Raw genomic sequence first — 17831 nt, forward strand, 5'->3', positions numbered from 1 at the left:
TCGCTCGTACCGTACGCTTTTACGTCGTTTTTCGCGTAGGAATATTTGAGACCGTACGTCCCACGTGCGAGGGTGGATTGAAAATGCAGACTAAGGATTTCTTCGCGCCGTTGCACCGGAATTCGTAGCGATCTATAAGAATGCTCGTAAAAAGTTGCGATAGCGAATTCATGCGGATTTTTGATCAGGAAACGCCCGCACTCTATAAGATGGGAAAGTCTCTTGGATAAAAGTGAACGAAAACGCTATTACATTTTTACCGTGCGGGATTATTTTCTGGCAGAACAATATAAAAATTCCATGTAATATTTAAATATGAAAATTTCAATATGAAAATTCCATGCGCAGCAAATTTAAATAATACAAAAATTTAAGTAACATCAAAATTCTCGTATACAAGTGCGCGTTTCATAGCTACGAAGTTTACCTGAAAAATATCTGAAAGGAAGGTAAATATTGTTAAGAGCACGATGTTTGACAATACGCTCCTTTCATGTTCGTGAGATGCAAGAGGTCCATAAAAGCGCTCGGACAGACGCGAAAATTTAATTCGAGTAATGCTTTTCGAGTGTGCCTACCTAGCTTTATATCCGGAACCGGTGCACATTCGTCTGTACGAAATTACCTCACCTCAGAGTCGCTGTACGTACTATCCGCGCGTGTATTTTTACGTGGTCGTCTCTTATGCACTCGGGATGCTACGACTGACATACTGGACGTCGTTTATATGGCATTTATACGGCGTTTATACGATGTTTGGATAATCCCACCCACGTTCGTAAATTGCCAATTAACCTTTTACTGCCGAGGCGCGAGGTCTCCTACCATCAGTCTCCTACCATATAACACGTAATGGACGCAAAGGAACGATGTTAAAGGATAAGAACGGTGCGCGACGATGGTACGCCGCAGTTTATTTATTTATCTCCGCCAGACCGTCTGCAACTTTTTACATTTGATCCTGCCGGAAATCCTTTACTGTTCCTTTATATCGCGCTGCGGAAATGGCCTGCACGAGCTTCGCACCAAGTCCCAGCGAGCGAGTTCAACACGAGCTTCCGTCAAGTCATCGACCGATTGATTCCGACTATTTCCGATCATATTAGACGAGAGAGATATAGCTTGAGCTAGTTGCTTCGTCGAGCAGTTGAGCGTGCGATGAGGAAACAAGGAGCGCGCGCGAAAGCAGGAAGCGGGAGTATCCTCTAGACTTACCGGAGCCTCCTTGATTTCCGTAATTTGCGAAGTCCCGAGGAACCAACTTAACCGTGGTAGATGCTCGATAATGAAATTCGACGAGGCGTATCCGACGAAAGCGTAAGCGTAGGGGTAGGAGAGAGGAGCGACATCGGAATATTCGACGTAGATCGACGATAGTGCGTGCCTCGTGTTGTAGAAATTTAGATAATTCCACGGATCCCGTATACCAAAAGCCCTTAATAATAGAGGCGCGAAAGTGAGTGATAGCGCTAGACTTCGCGGGACTTCGTAAGAATCCGGATTAAGGGAGGTATTAATATTTATGAGGCGCGTGAAGTAGCCCGAATAAGTTTGCGGTTTTACTGGCGGATATTAAGTCGTTGTGATAAAGAATGGAAGAAAGTTGATAATTGTTAAAGTGGTAAGCACACTACTTTACTGCATTTAATACTTATGTAACAGAAGTTTAATAATGGGAATGGATTTTCTATCGATACGATAAGTATTCCTATTATCAGTTTGACACGGGAAATTTTTCAAACTCTCGATTTATTATTTATACAATTATATATACGCAACAGTTATTTTTTTATATAACATTATCAATTTTCTAGCTCAAAATTGCTAAGCAATATAAAAGGAGGTTAAAACTGAACCAATAATTAAGTCAAGAGATAAAACTAATCTGTTAACAACAAAATCAAAGGATAAAAAGATTAAAATTAATTTTTCAACAATAAAATATATAAAAATGTTTCGACTTGTAATAAATGTTGAAAAGAAAGTTAGAAATAAAATATAAAAATAATTTATGAAACCACATTATTGGACAGAGAGTGGGTAGGTTAAAAAGTTAAGTTTAAAAGTTAATTAATTTTAATATGACTTAGTTACATTTTATCTAGTTTAAAAAATCTAGTAAAAAAAGTTAACTTACCTAACCCTGATTGGACATATATATAATATATTCTTTATATTTTTATTGTATTTAAGAAAAAAAGGATAAAAATGAAAGATTAACTTCTTCAATACAATATTATTATTCAATAATTATTAAATAATTAATAAGTATATAAAAATATGTCAATGACAGATTTATAGAATGGCATTTTATTATTATACGATATTATACACAGCCTTGATCTCATATAAATTTCCTGATTCTTTGACCGAGGGTCGACATAAACGACTCCGAAACAAAGCCTAAACTTCGCAACTGAGGAGTGAGGGGGGGGGGGGAAAGACATGATACCCCGAAATTCACGACAGGCTACACATCGAGGTAATAATAAGGCCGACGGGCCGGTCTAGCCGACGTTATACGGATATATACGAGGCGTATATACATCGTGTATAATAATTCACACAGACACGGAGCATAGAAGTACGGTACAGAAGCGGCACAGCAATATCCATAAAAGGGACCGGAGGATGTAATATTACCGGCATCTGTGCCCTGTGGTGCAGAAGTACCGCGAAGAAGTAGGCGACGACGAGTCCGCGATGTCGACAGTTACAACGTGAAGCTCGCAGCGGGGAAAACGAAGAACGAAATGTGACAAAGAAAAGTGATCTGCGAGGAGCACCTTCATCTTGGCACGGAGACGCGTAATGGATGCGGTTTCAGCTTAGAGCAATTGTTACGCCCGTTCGTGGCGTCGCGGGGGGTTCGAGAAAGGAAGCGCCTTCCACCCTCTTTCTGAATAAATCGTTTTTCGACGCGTTTCGAATACAGTTTCCCAAGCCCGAATCCCTTCGATCGTAACAGTTCTCGTCGTCGCTGGGGCATAAGGGCAGTAAAGGAAATCTGTTTCGCCTTTCCGGACGGCCGGCTGCGCCTTGGTACGCGACTTGTTTCCCGAGTTTCGCAATATTTCCACGAGAAGTTTCTCGCCCCGAGCACGCATGACGTATCGTTATGAATCAGAGCCCTTCGGGACAGTTTCATTCGCTTGCATCATTATTAAAGATGGTCGATATTGCGTTGGAATCCAGAAGTTATTGAACAATGTTAATCCTTTCGCTATAAAGCGTCAGAGCCCGCACAAACAGTGAGTTCGAGATTATTAGAATACAAGTATGATAAAATAATCTTTTAGTAAAAAGGCTACGCTAAATATATTACCATTATTTTAAATGCCTTTGATATTCCTTTGATATTCATTATCATTTTTCGAAATACAAATCAATTAAAGTGAAGACACTACTAGAATTTGAACTGGGAATAGAATTATGCATGTAACCTTTTCTAGAACAAAGCAATTTTGTTCTTTACGGTTTAATAAAGTCTTATAAATTTCAAACGGTTTAATATCCCGAAACACTTTTATTTCATAAACTCTCCAGAAAGACAGTGACATCACATACGTTCATTGACACGAGTTCCCTAAGATCTCCCTTCAACGATAACGGAATATAGAATTTGTATTGTGCAATGTAGTTCCGGGGAAATTAATGTTTATAATAATTTCAATTTAATTGCAGTTTATCATATTGCTCGCGAGCAGTTCACGGTATATGTAAGTAACACCTATCATGCGAGAATATAAAATGCATGGATAACAGATCAGGTAGGGATACATAACGTTGTTTAGTACCTAATATTCGACAGATGATAACTTGAAGAGTATGTTTCACGTTAAAGTATCATACATCACTCAAAGTATTCTTATTTCTTCGTTCACTTCACTACGTAAGAGTGCATTACAGAGACACGCCACGGCCATCTTCTCCGAAAGTGTCAAGATTGATATATCGACTATATGGAAAGCTTCTCGTGCTTGCGCGAAATAAGGCAATACCTGATTCGCAAGACACCGAGTATGTTCACGTATAGGTTAATATCGGGGATCTTTTGGCGACGGAGAAGAGAAGACGAAGGAAGAGCAGAAGAAAATTAACAAGGCTTCTGATCACGTATTAAAGTAGGAGTTGGCGTTCATTCGGACTGGCGAAGGACTACATTTGTCGAAATATGTATTACTAAACCCTTTCCAGGCATCGCAGACGAATGACGCGGATATGAAAGCGACGTGAAAGGAATGACGAAAGTTCAATGTTGCCATGATTTCGCTACGAGAGTGAAAGAGACCGTAATTAATAGGCAAATTATCACTTGTCATCGAAATTAAATGACGCGTAAGGACTCTCGAAGAAACATTTTTTTCTCCGGAGAGACATGATTGATTCTTTTATGGAAACACATTTTTCATTTTCGTAAAACAGTTTTTACTGTAATGCACATGGGAAAGTGCTCATTTAGTCGCTAACTTTTTTTTTCTGCCGGCGGGAAGTCTCATTGAGAAAACTTTTAATGTAAACTGCACTTTTAATTTAATGCACCGCCGCGAATTTATCGCTTCTTCCTTTGAAAAATCAACAGCATAGTTCCAAGCTTGCTCTATTTATTCGTCATATTCGCAGTTGGATATTTTGTTAAAGGTTTATTTATTTTCTACTTTCGTTTTTATTTCCGTTTCTATTTTTTCTAAGGCCACCTGTATTACCCCATCTTGTGCGTACTGCACGTTTTAATTTGTTTAAACTATTATAAAATTTTCATTTTTTTCATAAACTAAACATTTATATCAATATCTGGGCATGTTTAATAATTGCCAAAAACGTATCTTTCTCCGTCGTAAGATAATTCACTGAAGGCGTTCTCATAACTTTTACGAGAGGGTAGACTGCCGGATCTATTTCGTAGTGAGCAATTAAAGAAAGCCATCGTCTTATGTACCGGGTGACTTCCTAGTGAATGGTACTGGGCAATGGACCGTAGCCGACTTCTCCGTAGGGAAGGAAAACTTACGACCATTTTGGGAACGTCACGCCTTCCTGTTCTGCCACTCGGCACTTTAACGGCGCCCACCTTTTGTGACTCAAGTACATGGCAAACCGCCAATTGTGATTGCAATGATATTAACTTTATCATTGATAGAATTGTAACTTTGGGATGTAATTAAATTTTAATAATTAAAAAATTCAGTTAAAAAATAATAAAGCATGAGTTATTACAAATCGAATTACTATTTAATTATTAGCGTGTAGTATACATAATTATAGGTATATGTGTTTTTTATCACTCTACCGATCATTCATAAATTATTGTGTGCAATAAAAAGAAAAGATGTAAGGATAAGTATTTTTAGCAACGGGATAATTTAAAAAAATTAATTTCAATGTTTATCGAATAATTTAGTAGAAAATTAATTAGGAGCAGAGAGACAGAGAATGGACGTGTATTATACCGATTATATTTATACCGATTTATGACATATCGCCCTGCTATGATACATCGTCATTGTTATTCATAGCTTTAGAAATCGTTTGATCGAAATCCAGGAAACAAGGGACGTGTGGCAACGTTGATAGTTTATCGAGCTGTTATACTTTCTGTGCTATCGAGTCTATGTGGTATCGCGGTTATTGATATTGTGAGTATTTCTATCGACGATGGTTAGCAGCCAAATTGAATATTAACAAACAATTCGTGTAATCGTTTACGGAACGATAGTCGGCTTAGTGATGAATATAGTCTGAACCTCGGTTAATTTTTCATACTAACTCTCTAGCATTGCCAAAAATATGATATTTTGTGCGATATAAAGAGTTTTGAATTCAAGATTGTTAAAATAAGAAAATAAATTGTTAAATTAGTTAAAGGATTTTTAATAGTCTTTATATATATGAAGAATCATCTTCAGTTTTTTCAAAGTTGTAGATAATATTTATATTATAGTATCTATATAAGGAATATTTATATTACTATCTGTGTGTGTTTCTGAAATAATTTTTTTATGCGATCTTGATTTATGTCTATTAAAAAACTTGCTTCGCGTACTTTTTTTTCGGAGTAGATCGGTCGCATGTTGAATTGACAGTGATTTTTCATTTTAAATCACAGTAAAGAGAGTATTTGTGTATACATTGTATGCTGTGTAATCAAAAAAGCACGGAATGCAAAACGCGCGACAAGTTTCTCGTGTCTCGCGTCGCGTCTTCTATTCGACTTTTCTTCCCTTCAATTCATCCTCGCATTTTTTGCGTTTTTTTTTTCGTTCGCTTTGCTTTTATACACGTTAAAAGCTGCGCGTGACGGACGTTTTGTTTCTTCTCTATTATTCTCAATTCTCTTCCTTATCTTCGTGAGACTGATACGTGGGAGAAATATATAAAACAATAACGGATGGTGAAAATTATCACCCGTCTTCTCTGGTTATAAGCGAGAAAGGATGGAGAGAAATAGGCGGGAAATATTCCCAATTCTCTTGTTTGGCTAGCCGTACCATTCGGTTAATATGCATACGGCCGATTAAAATGAATACATTTCGAGGGAATCCTCTGTTCACTGTACGGGAATATAGAGTGATTCAAGGTTTATCTCTTTCAGTGCATAAATTGTTAGATATATTAACAGTCTTTTCATTAAGAGAAAGAATTTAAAAAATAATGGAGTATTTTTTATAATTTATGCTAATTGTAAATCAAATTTGTCAGCTATTATTATATACTTAAATCTTATTATACTTATTTTCAGTTTTTATAAAATAGTCTGAGGCAAAAGAGTTAAAGTTTAAGCAAAAAATGAACAAAAATACTTCTTGATTAAATTAATTGATTCAATATCAAAGAAATATTATATTTAGTGAAAAAGGATATGTTGACGGAGTATTAAAACAATATTCAAGTAAAAATATTAAAAATATTTACCTATATGAAGAAAAATATTTATTTAGTTAATATTTTATCTAAATACTTTTAAATCTATTTAAATTAGATTTATACTTTCTCCAATCTTATAAAAAATAATACACCTTTAATTTTTTGTTATCAAATATTGATATTATAAAAGCTATCTTCGTTTAAGTACTTAATTAATTTATGAATGGCGCGTTATAAATGAAAGCATTTTGAAAAATTCCTTTATCGAGGTAATTATTGAGCGTTACTATACATATTTTTATTAATACTAAATCATGCATTGTAATTGTATATTTTTAATGTAGTGATAATAAACAAGTAATAATTAAAAATAACTCTGAATTTTGTCCACACTACTATTTTGCTGCGCGCAGAAACAATTTATATACTCTGGTTAATGATTTATATGTATATGACGAGACACTCGCACGATATTATTTTGTTGTCATATAAGAGAAAATCGTTTTTATGTAGATGCCGCAGACTGATATTAAATTATAATATATTTACACGAATGTATATTATCGGTTTCCTCTCATACTTATGTGGTATTATGTGTATAGCTGATCAATACATACATTCGTTGATGTATTTATTATTTATTCCACGTTATTGTAAATATTTGGCTCAATTGCAAGTAACTCTCGAATGTCATGAAATAATTACGTTATTAAATAATTAATAATGTGATGGGACAGTATCTGTAAAGTTTTTTTGTAAAAAGATATTCTCTGCCATATAATAATTATTTATTATCTATACGATAATTTTTTTTAATAGTTGTCTGAAATTTAATATGAATTTCCATATTAAATATAATAAAGTAGTAAATGTGCTTTTAGTAACCATTTAGTCAACTCGACATTTACACATTATTAATTCATGTACTAATGGAAAAAAAGAGCTCTCTGATATTTATAACATTAATATTTAATATGCTTTTTAAATAATATTGGAAGCTTTGTGTAAATAGCATACCATAACAGCAAATATAAATCAATAGAAAGCCAAGTTATTCATTTACAAACGTATTCATTTACAACACTTGATAAGAAGAAGTAGCTCTATTCTAGTTTTAAGCTTGGTTAAGTGTTAAATATTCCACCGCAAGTTGCCTCAATTATTGCATTAGGGCGTAAGCTTAATTAAATATTCCATTGCATACAGTTAGAAGTAACAAAGGTAAACCTTTGCTCGAAGACACTCCCCTTTTCGTCGGCGGCACCCGCGTAAGATCCAGACGTCGAAAACTTTAAATAATTACCGGGCGGGGATTATCAAGTTCTCTGGGGGAAACGCGAACTTGGAGGGTACCGCTACTCGATTTAAATCTCGAGCGAAGAACGCGCTTGCAGCATCCGGCACTGGCGTAACTAATGTCCTCGCAGACTGAAAAGAGGTAAAAAAAAGATACAAAGAGAAAGAAAAAAGACAGAGAAAGGTTTTATAGATATACAGGGTTGGCCATATTCGACGGAAAGATGTTTTTTTTTTAATCATGGGAAATGTGTTTTTTTTTTCAAAAAAAACACATTTCCCATGATTAAAAAAAAAACATCTTTAAATATATAAATATAAAATCTTTAAATATATAAATATAAAATTATTATTATAAAGTAAGGATTAAAACATTAAAATTGCATCTGTTTTGCATTATGTTTCATTTTCTTAAGGTATATGTATATTATTATTGGAAATATAAAAGTGTACAAAATTATAAAATTATTTTGAATGTCGAATGAAGAGGCGCTTAAATCCTCTATGATTGGTCTCCTTATGTTAGTTACACTACTAATAATGTGGAATAAGATTCAGAAAAAGAAAAAGGAGAAAAAAAGAAAGAGAGATGAAAAGGGAGGAAGATTAAGTCTTCTTCTGAGATAGTTCTATAGATACGAATTAATTATTAAATAAACTGGAAAATTAATTTCATTGCATCTTAATTAGTCCAGAGACCAAGGGAAAGCGGAAACCTGCACGGCGCGATCATTAAGTCTGCATTCAAACGACTCGTCTAACATGAGTTTTACATGGAATGCCCGTATTGCATGTACCCGAAACATTTGGTAATTTACACTATTAAACGTCTATGAAACGTCTAAAATGCCTAGAAGTGTCTTGCAACATGGTAGAAAATTAGATTTTATCGTGCTCGAATCTTCGCGACAAATTTCTGGATTTGCAGCCACAAAATTTTGAATCATAAACACATTACAGTAAGGATACATTAATATTAAAAAAAATATTCGAAAAGGAGATGTCACTATATAAATAATGTTACCGATTAATTAGAAATTTTATTGACATTTTTTTAACTTCTTTTATAATATCGCTCCCTTACTAAAAAAATTAAGTTTCTCAGAAAAAGAGAAAAAATATTGTTCAATTTGGTAGGAAATTATTGATTAATTAAATAATATTGAAAAAAAGATATATTCTTAACATGATAAAATGTCATTTTTGTTTTACAATCCTTAAAAAAATCTTTTTAAGTTGCGATTTTTCAAGAAGAGATTAGAGAAAAATAATTAGATCACTTTTGATGATTGATAAGGTAATATTTTGTACCTAACTTATTCATAATAAAATAACTCGCAAATCATGTTTTTTAAATTGTGTTACTTTTAAAATCAGGGAGCAATATAATATAATAAAAGTGTGTTGAAATATTGAATTTGATGAAATATTGAAATCTACAATACAAAAGAAATCTAATTACAAACATTTATTCGAATTGTATATTCAGTTTTTATAAATAAATTGTAATAATTTTCGTAATGTTCGACATCAGAAAGATATCGCACATTTTATAGACCCTATTTTTGAAGGAAGCTGCTCCAGACAGTCTAGTTAATTTTCGGAGCAATGTCCTTGACGATCTTTGACTATCGTTCCCATAAGTGCACTGTGACAGTTTATCTTCCAAGGAAATAGCTTTTTATTAGTCCCACGAGTCTTTCAAGATGCACGACACAAAAAGGAACGTATAACAAAAGTAATAGGGTAGCTATAGGATGGTGGTCAACATGAAATAGAAGGAGGAAATAATCCTGTCCTTCAATTTTACGGGCCAAGTCGTCCACTCGTCCGTCCATGAAGACGAAACCAAATTGCGGCCAATAGCAAGTCTCATCCTACTTCCTGAATATTACCGCCGAATCCTCCGTGCATCACTCCCGGTCGAGACAGGACAATTTCGTCGTTCCGTGCTTTCGAGCATCGGCCGCACGACTGGTTTTCGTCGATTCAGAGACGTTGGAGATCGACTCAGGCGAGTGAGCGCATCAGGCAAATGGAACGTGCGAGCTATTGCAATTTCCATTGCGAAATTCCATACGCGACGTGGCTCCGATTCTGACCGTGCTCTGTCTTTAAACTCGATCACAGCCATGAAACGTTCCTATTTTCATATTATACAAGGGATGCCCTTGGCCCACTTGACCGTTCTTTTGACAATCCTTCAAAAGCAAAATAGATATTCTACGGCATCGTCTTACTAGATTGTATCGTAGTCTTTATTGTACAAAGAACACTCACGATTATATATCGTTTTTCGATATCACAACATTTTTTCATAGAACTTTATTATTTTAATAGAATTGTTTCTCTAACACTCTTGCAACTCAAGCGAGTACGATTTCTGACACTCCGACTTAAATACTTCAACAGGAGAGATAAGAGAGATAATATTTAATAACATCATTTATCGTAGCGTGCATTAATTCTGATTACGTGACTCTTCGTGTTTGGATACGATTAGAATTATGATCTATAAATCAATTGAGTTATCGTGCAAAGATTACATATCGGATGTACAATGTCGTCGCGATGATACAATTTACCTACCGTGCCATGCGCTAGTACGGCGTTAATTAATCTAAACGATTATGGCCGTATTGTTCGAAGCATCAAATTAATTGCGGGAAATGCTAAACTCTCTCTGTCGTAGGAAAGCAGAAACGCTTGAGAAAGTTTCAACCGCGTTCTAGAGATTAGAGCCGATTCGGTTCTATTTCTGAGACCCGCATTTCCCTCATCCCTTAAAAAGAGGGATAATTCTTGATAAATGGTTCTTAGAGCACGCAAAAGTTTCTTCAATCAGAAAGTGCGCAAACCTGACTGCGATTTAATCCGACGAAGTAAATATAATAAGATAGAATAACTATATTAACAAAGTTGCATAAAATGTCGAATAAATCGGAACGATGTATAATAGATTCAAATTGTTGTAGTTTTTTAATGTTTATATTTTAATAATCCTACGCATGTTTTTCCTGTTGAATTGAACATATAACTCTCGTATAAAAAATATAATCTATTAATTTTTATTTGAAGTATTTTTGCGCAAAGGTATAAAAAAAATTTTTTTACTCTTTATCCAAACTTTGCAAAAATGGCAGATGAGTATTCATAATATGTCGCATATATCTCTCATGCCGTTTGCAGCAGATCCGATATTGCAGATTGACGATAAATAGATAACATTAATTGGTTAGAAAAACGAAAAGTATGGACTCCTTCATTCGTAAATACTTTAACTAATGGGAAGATTACTTACCGTTCGCGTGCGCCGCAAGCAGATCCCTCAGTTGTTGCTGGCCAGTAGTCAATTCCACGCAGCTGACCCTAACGCTAAACCTGGCGCCAGTTCTCTGACGTTGTTCCGAAATACCGCGGAAGAGCCACGCTATAGCGCAAGGAATTGCGCCCAATGTATGGCCAGCTTCCGGAGTTCCCAGCATAGTATGAGACTTACCTAAATTAGAAAGAAGAAATTTGTTAAAGATAACGGATGCTCGCGGATTACAGGCAACGTAAACGCGATATCATGTAGGAGGAAGTGATATTCAGTGTTTAAACGTGCAATGTAAATGCAAATGGCGTAGACGAAAATTACTCTACCAATTTGAATTAATTATAACTAGTTTATTGTCCGCTTATACTGCCCGTTCATTCATATTCTATGATACTCGTACAATTTAAATATGCATTCGAGAATTTTTTTTCTGTATTTATTACTGTATTTTTTTTTTGTTACTCTAATCCGTGTACAAATTAAAAACTGTCGAGATAAAATATTTAGAGGTAACATATTGAAAGTCCGATGTCCACCCTCTTGTCAATAGAAGCGATGACGGATCAAAGCTAATATTTCGAATGATCCTTGCCAGACTGACAGATTTATTGACGTAGAGATCGAATTAACGCCCGTAACCGTGCCGCTGGTGCGACTGGTATGTGGACAAGCTTCATTGTTGATTGGCATAATCGCAATTTTCCCCCTCGTGTGTCGCGACGAATCAATTCACATGGATGAGTTCGAAAATCCTGTTTATGTATACGAACGGAGCGCGAGCCGAATGGGTGCAATAATTGCGTTGCCAGATTTGTGGTCAGGCTCGAGCGGACCGCTTAATTTGTTTACTATTTAGTGGACGACAACGTAACGGCTAGAATGACAACCGGCGATTATGTCGAAGTAGTTGATGCACGGCGAAAAAGGATCGATTGTTATTCCGCTTTTCGGACAACAGTGTGAAATAAATATTAAAATTAATTCATTCGGATGACAATAATGGGATACGAATCGCATAATAAAGTACGGTTCGGCTCTGTGTTTAACGACAATTTCAGCACGAACTTCTGATAACGGCATACGAGTATATTGCGTGAAAGTTTTTAGCACAGAAGTTTCGACAAAATTGAAAGTCGAGCTCAAACACTCTGCTGTTGACAGAGAAATAAAAGAGCTCTTATTAAAATCATAAAACAGTCTGATGAGAACGGAGAGACGACTTATGGCAGAGAAGGTAGGAGGAGGTTACGAGAGGACGGAGTATACGGAGGACGAGAGATTGAAGCGAAAGGCGTAAGATCCTGGCAGAGGGAAGCCCCCGTCGGCAATGGTGGAGTAATGGAAAAGCAGCAGCCGCTGTTGAATCTTAAACGTTATTTAATTGTCTTAATGTAAAACGGTGAATTATGTTGTTATTTAATTAGAAACGCGGCAAAGGAGAGGGTCGGCCTATCTCGCCGGCAACGGACCGCGTTTGCGTCTCAGGAACTTTTCAACGGTTCCACTTTGGAGAATTTGCGCTCCGTTGGCAAGATTCGAGCGGTCGAACCGCAAAAATTCCGCAAGAATTCACGCTATGCCGCCACGAGATTCACGAGGTCGCTGACGACGACGTAGAAAAACGAAGCGGTAGCCGCTGCATTCTCAGACGATCGGTATAACACTCCAGCATAAAGATACTTTGAAATGGAAATGCGACTGATAATTAAAATTCCGCTCGAATACCTCGTAGTACGCGAGGAACGTCAGCGCGCCAATACAAATTGCATGATAGAAATTGCGTGTTTATTAGTTAAAATATCAAAGAAATATTAAAAAGATTAAGGAGAAAAAGATGGGATATATACATATATATATATACGTCTCTATATAAGAATTAATACGAATAAAAATAATATATATGGATTGCGTACGAATTTATATGCATACGAGATTATTAAAAATCAGATAAATCCTTTCTTGGCTGCGCAGTATGAGAGGAGCGTGTCGCGCCACGGTCCCTTTGACTGAATCGCTTACCAAGGTTATTATTGTCAAAGCTTCATGTTTTTGAGAGAGGAATGAGAGGGAAATCTCGGTGCATCCAAGCACGCGTGCTTCTTCCCCTCATCGTCGTTGCATAATCCACTTTCATGGTCCTTCCGCGATCTCAAAGGTTTCGTCGGAGTGTCCGCAGTTGTGGGATCCCCGCGTGCGGGGGTAATTAGGAAACGCGCTACAAAGTACAAACGGGTACTCATTGTTGTCGCTATATATCTGTATATATGTAGTGATATATACATATCTCCGTCCGCCCTCTCCGTCCTTTTGTAAGAGGACGAGTCCTGTTGCTTTGAAAGTGCAAATCTCTCTCATCCATTGCTTTTCTCCTTCGACACCCTCTCGCGTGTCTATATCTTTCTCCATCTTCTGTCTCTCACGGCTTCTCCGCACGCTTTTTACACGCAACTTTTCAGATCGCGAACGGTAGACATGCGAAATGCATTTGGTTTTATCGACGATTGCTTGGCGTGAAGTAAAAGATATGGGCTGGTCGTCATTTAAAAAATTGCTGGACTGACTGCGTCTGTCGTGCGTATGCTGTCATCTTCTCATCTCGCAGATTCATGTAAATCTGGTCTTCCTCTTAGTTTCCATCTCGCCTTTCTTGTTCCTCTTACTGTTCTAATCGCGGCCGCTTTTTCATTCTCGTCTTTTTTTTACGTCAGAAGACGATGATATAAAGGGATAAGAGAGAGTTGAGATACAAAAAGAAGAAAGATAGAGACTGAGAGAAGGAGTTGGAGCAGAGAGGAAAACGATGAAGAGTACGGGGAAATTCGAGAGAAACGTTCGCATAGCGATGATCAAAAGCAGTTTGCTTGCGGACTTGCTTGAAGTACTTTTGAAAAAGAGAGGGAAGACACTGTGCGAATTCGTTTGGCTTCCTTTTATGCAGCTCTTTGTCTACGGCCGTTAGGCTCTTATCTTTCCGATGCGCCTCCTTTTATTTTATTTTCGATTCTATCGATTTCCCTTTCCCGCGTTGCAAGAAATCCCGCTCGACTATATGAACTTCGGCACTGAAAGTCGACAATTTCTCAATGCGCTGCAGAATTATGAAACCGTATCGGTTCAAGAACGATAGAAGCCAGCTAATGGCTGAAGAAATTCTAAGTTTATGACAAAGTTAATTTTAGAAATAATATTTCTCTGTGCACTGTCATTTTATTCATGTGAATTTAAAATAACGAATAATTATTAAGGAGAACTATTTAGTAACTTATATTTTAGATTAATTTAATTTTCGTGAATATTTTATAATTTTATCTGCCTTATTTAATTCATATTATCTTACACTCTGTATCCAGATAAATTTCCATCTTCGTATTTATATGTCAAATATAAAAAATCTTTCAGAAAGGTATATAATTAAAGATAGATTTATAATCTTCGTGGAATATTTCTCACTGAATTCCTTCTAACATTATTTTTACATCTTTATGTAAAGGAACTCAGGCAGAAATATTCCATGAAGTTTAATTGGTTCTGATACCGACCGTAAAAGCAGAAGTTTATCTGAATTTTATTCTAGTTAATGTTGAAAATATTTTAACATCGTCTACGATTATAATTATAAAACAAATTTATTATTGGACATTATTATTTTGATTATAAATATCATATATAAAATTGTATAAAAATCAAGGCAATAAATTATAAATATAAACTATATATAACGAATAAGGAATTTAATTTTTTAATTAAATAATAAATTTAAAAAAGTAATATTTCCTTATATGAGAATCTTTTTCGATCTTGAAACGTATTCATGTACAGAACCAGAGTAATATCACTTGACAGAATAATTTAATAATTTTTTTTTGCTAATAAACATTTTGATAAAAATATTAATAATAAGATGTTAAAGAGAATCTAAATTCGCGAACAATGTTAATAAACTCTTAAGTATTTATGTTTACAATTTCATAATGACAATTTTAAATACGCATTTAAATATATATTTAAATGTATATTTGAATAACAATAGTAATGAGAGATAGACGCTGTGATACCATTCTATATTTGAATATGTGTTTAAAATGGGAATACATATTTCAATTATGACAGTTTTCAAAACATATATTTTATGCAAGATGTTCTCTCTAAATCCATTAAGTCTTAAAGACGTTTTCGCGCAGAAAGCGCGTGATGACAACAGAACTGCGAATAGTCTCTTGGGTTGTGGTATGTTAAAATTCGAAAGGTATGAGGGAGAAAGTGTGTCCCAGTGGCATACATTATCACCATTCCTTCCGGTCTCGCTTCTTCACTCTTCATTCTTCTATTCCTCTTTGTTCTCAGTTCCTTCCCTTTTCTCACTCTCTTTCAGCACCGACATTACCACCCGAGGATTCTCTCGCGCACTTTCCATAATCATGCATTTGCATGCAAACTCGATATTACTACTTAAAATGTAAAACAACTCTGTGCCTCTACCAGGTTCCTACCTTGCGGCAGCACAACGAAGAGATGTCAAGTGAACATAGGAAAGAATGCCTAAATAAAGAATTTTTGCGACATTTCCTTCAAGAGCGGATATCGTGTATATTGATACGCTCATGCATTTTATTCTTCGATCAAGAGGAATGTTCAAAACAATATTGAATGTTTACCTGTCTAATGATAATTTAATTTAAAAAATTAAAGTGACTAAAAAATCACGTAAATGCTTACATAAACAATTTAAAATCTTAACTGAAGCAAACGTAACTCGTTAACTATTTTTTTCTTATTTAGTGTAAGATATCATATAATTTTTTTTATTCTTATGTAAAAACATAATTTAGACGTATTTAAATATAAGTAAAATTAATAATTTTTAAACTTACCCAAACCGGCATGTCCGAAACAAAACAAGCAGCCATCCGTTCCATTAATGACCGCATGAATTACATCTGTAAGAGCGCTCGAACAGATCTCGGTCTGAAAAGAAATTGCAAACGATCTGTATACATTTCATGATTACAAGCATTAAATTACTGAAAATAATGATTTAAAAAAATATTGTTTTCATCTTTGATCTATTTTTAGTGATTAACACTTTAAATTGGTACTATTAATACTGTTCAATAAATCTTTTTTTTCAATACAAATGTGAATAGTCATTTTCAATGTATTTCTGCCTGTTGAATAAGAATCCATTATCGAAATTAGCTATCGCATCACAATTTAAAAAAATGACGTCAAAAAGGCAAAAGCGATTTTGAGAGTTTTAATGACTTTGTATCATTGGTATCAAATTTTTTTCTAAATTTTATTAATGTCACGTAAACGTATCAATTTTCAGTTTTAAAATGCATTTTGGTTCGTTTCGATATAATTTTTCATTGTCGAGATATAGCAATTTGAAAATAGTTCTTGGCAAAAAAAATGGTATTGTAACGAAAACCCTCAAAATTGTTTTCTTTTTGTCTCTTTGGTTTTTACATTCTCAAAATTGTGACATGATGCCAAATTTTGTCGGATTATTTTATTACATGAGAAAAAAGCTTTCTTCAAATTGCCTTTTAAAACAAAAAAATCATATCCAAACGAATCAAAATGAATTTAAGCTAAAAGTCGATACTTTACATGACATAAATAAAATTTAGAAAAAAATTTGATAAACATCATGAAAACTCTTAAATCATCTTAATTTAAATAACTCTTTTTTGCCTCTTTGGTGTCATTTTTCTCAAAATTATGACGGGTTAGTTTTTTTTTCAACGGATTCAGCGGGTAAAAATATGTTAAAAATGACTATTCACATTCGTACTACAAAATGGTGTTCAACAGTAATTAGCATAAATTATTAATTATTAATTACTCGCGTTTTCAATGTAGCTTTAAAATGACTAAGTAGACGCGATTTTAATTACGTCTGTTTCGAAATAATATTGCGACGAGAGAAAGAGATGGTACGTCAAGCTTTTGGACAGAACGAAGAGCTCGGGTTCTCGTAAAAGTGCTTAAGAAAGCGCGTTGGCGGGCCGGGTTTAATAAACGCATGTAACATCTCTAGAGCGAAAAGCGAGGAGAAAGACGCAGGGGGAAAGAAAGGGGTCGTGAGATTATGGAAGGTGGTCCTTTGTTTGCTTTTAATGTATTCATAGACTGGAAAAGACTTTTCCTGCGTCGGAAAACAATGCTTGGGTCCAAGCAGGGCCATTTTTAAAAAGGACTGTATCTATGTGTTAAATGGTCGCAACGGTTGTCGATTACTGTCGAGATATCGAGTGTCAATGAGAATTGAGGGGAAAGGAGATGGTGGAAAATCAGAGGATTGTTCGTTTGGGAGGCGGGTTTCACGAATTTCCTGCGGAAACAACCG

General features: G+C 35.2%; 1 protein-coding gene across 1 annotated transcript in view; it reads right to left on the minus strand.

The window, feature by feature from the left end:
• The window catches only part of LOC108753842 (kinesin-like protein CG14535), a 259756-nt gene that overhangs the window by 10176 nt on the left and 231749 nt on the right, over nucleotides 1–17831 (minus strand). Inside the window, exons 5-6 of the mRNA XM_018495775.1 lie at nucleotides 16351–16444; nucleotides 11462–11659 (exon numbers count right to left, since the gene is read on the minus strand). Of these exons, the coding sequence (XP_018351277.1) occupies nucleotides 11462–11659; nucleotides 16351–16444 (292 nt within the window). The remainder of the gene's footprint in view (nucleotides 1–11461; nucleotides 11660–16350; nucleotides 16445–17831) is intronic.

Source organism: Trachymyrmex septentrionalis, unplaced genomic scaffold, assembly GCF_001594115.1.
Source record: "Trachymyrmex septentrionalis isolate Tsep2-gDNA-1 unplaced genomic scaffold, Tsep1.0 scaffold72, whole genome shotgun sequence".
Lineage (NCBI taxonomy): Eukaryota > Metazoa > Arthropoda > Insecta > Hymenoptera > Formicidae > Trachymyrmex > Trachymyrmex septentrionalis.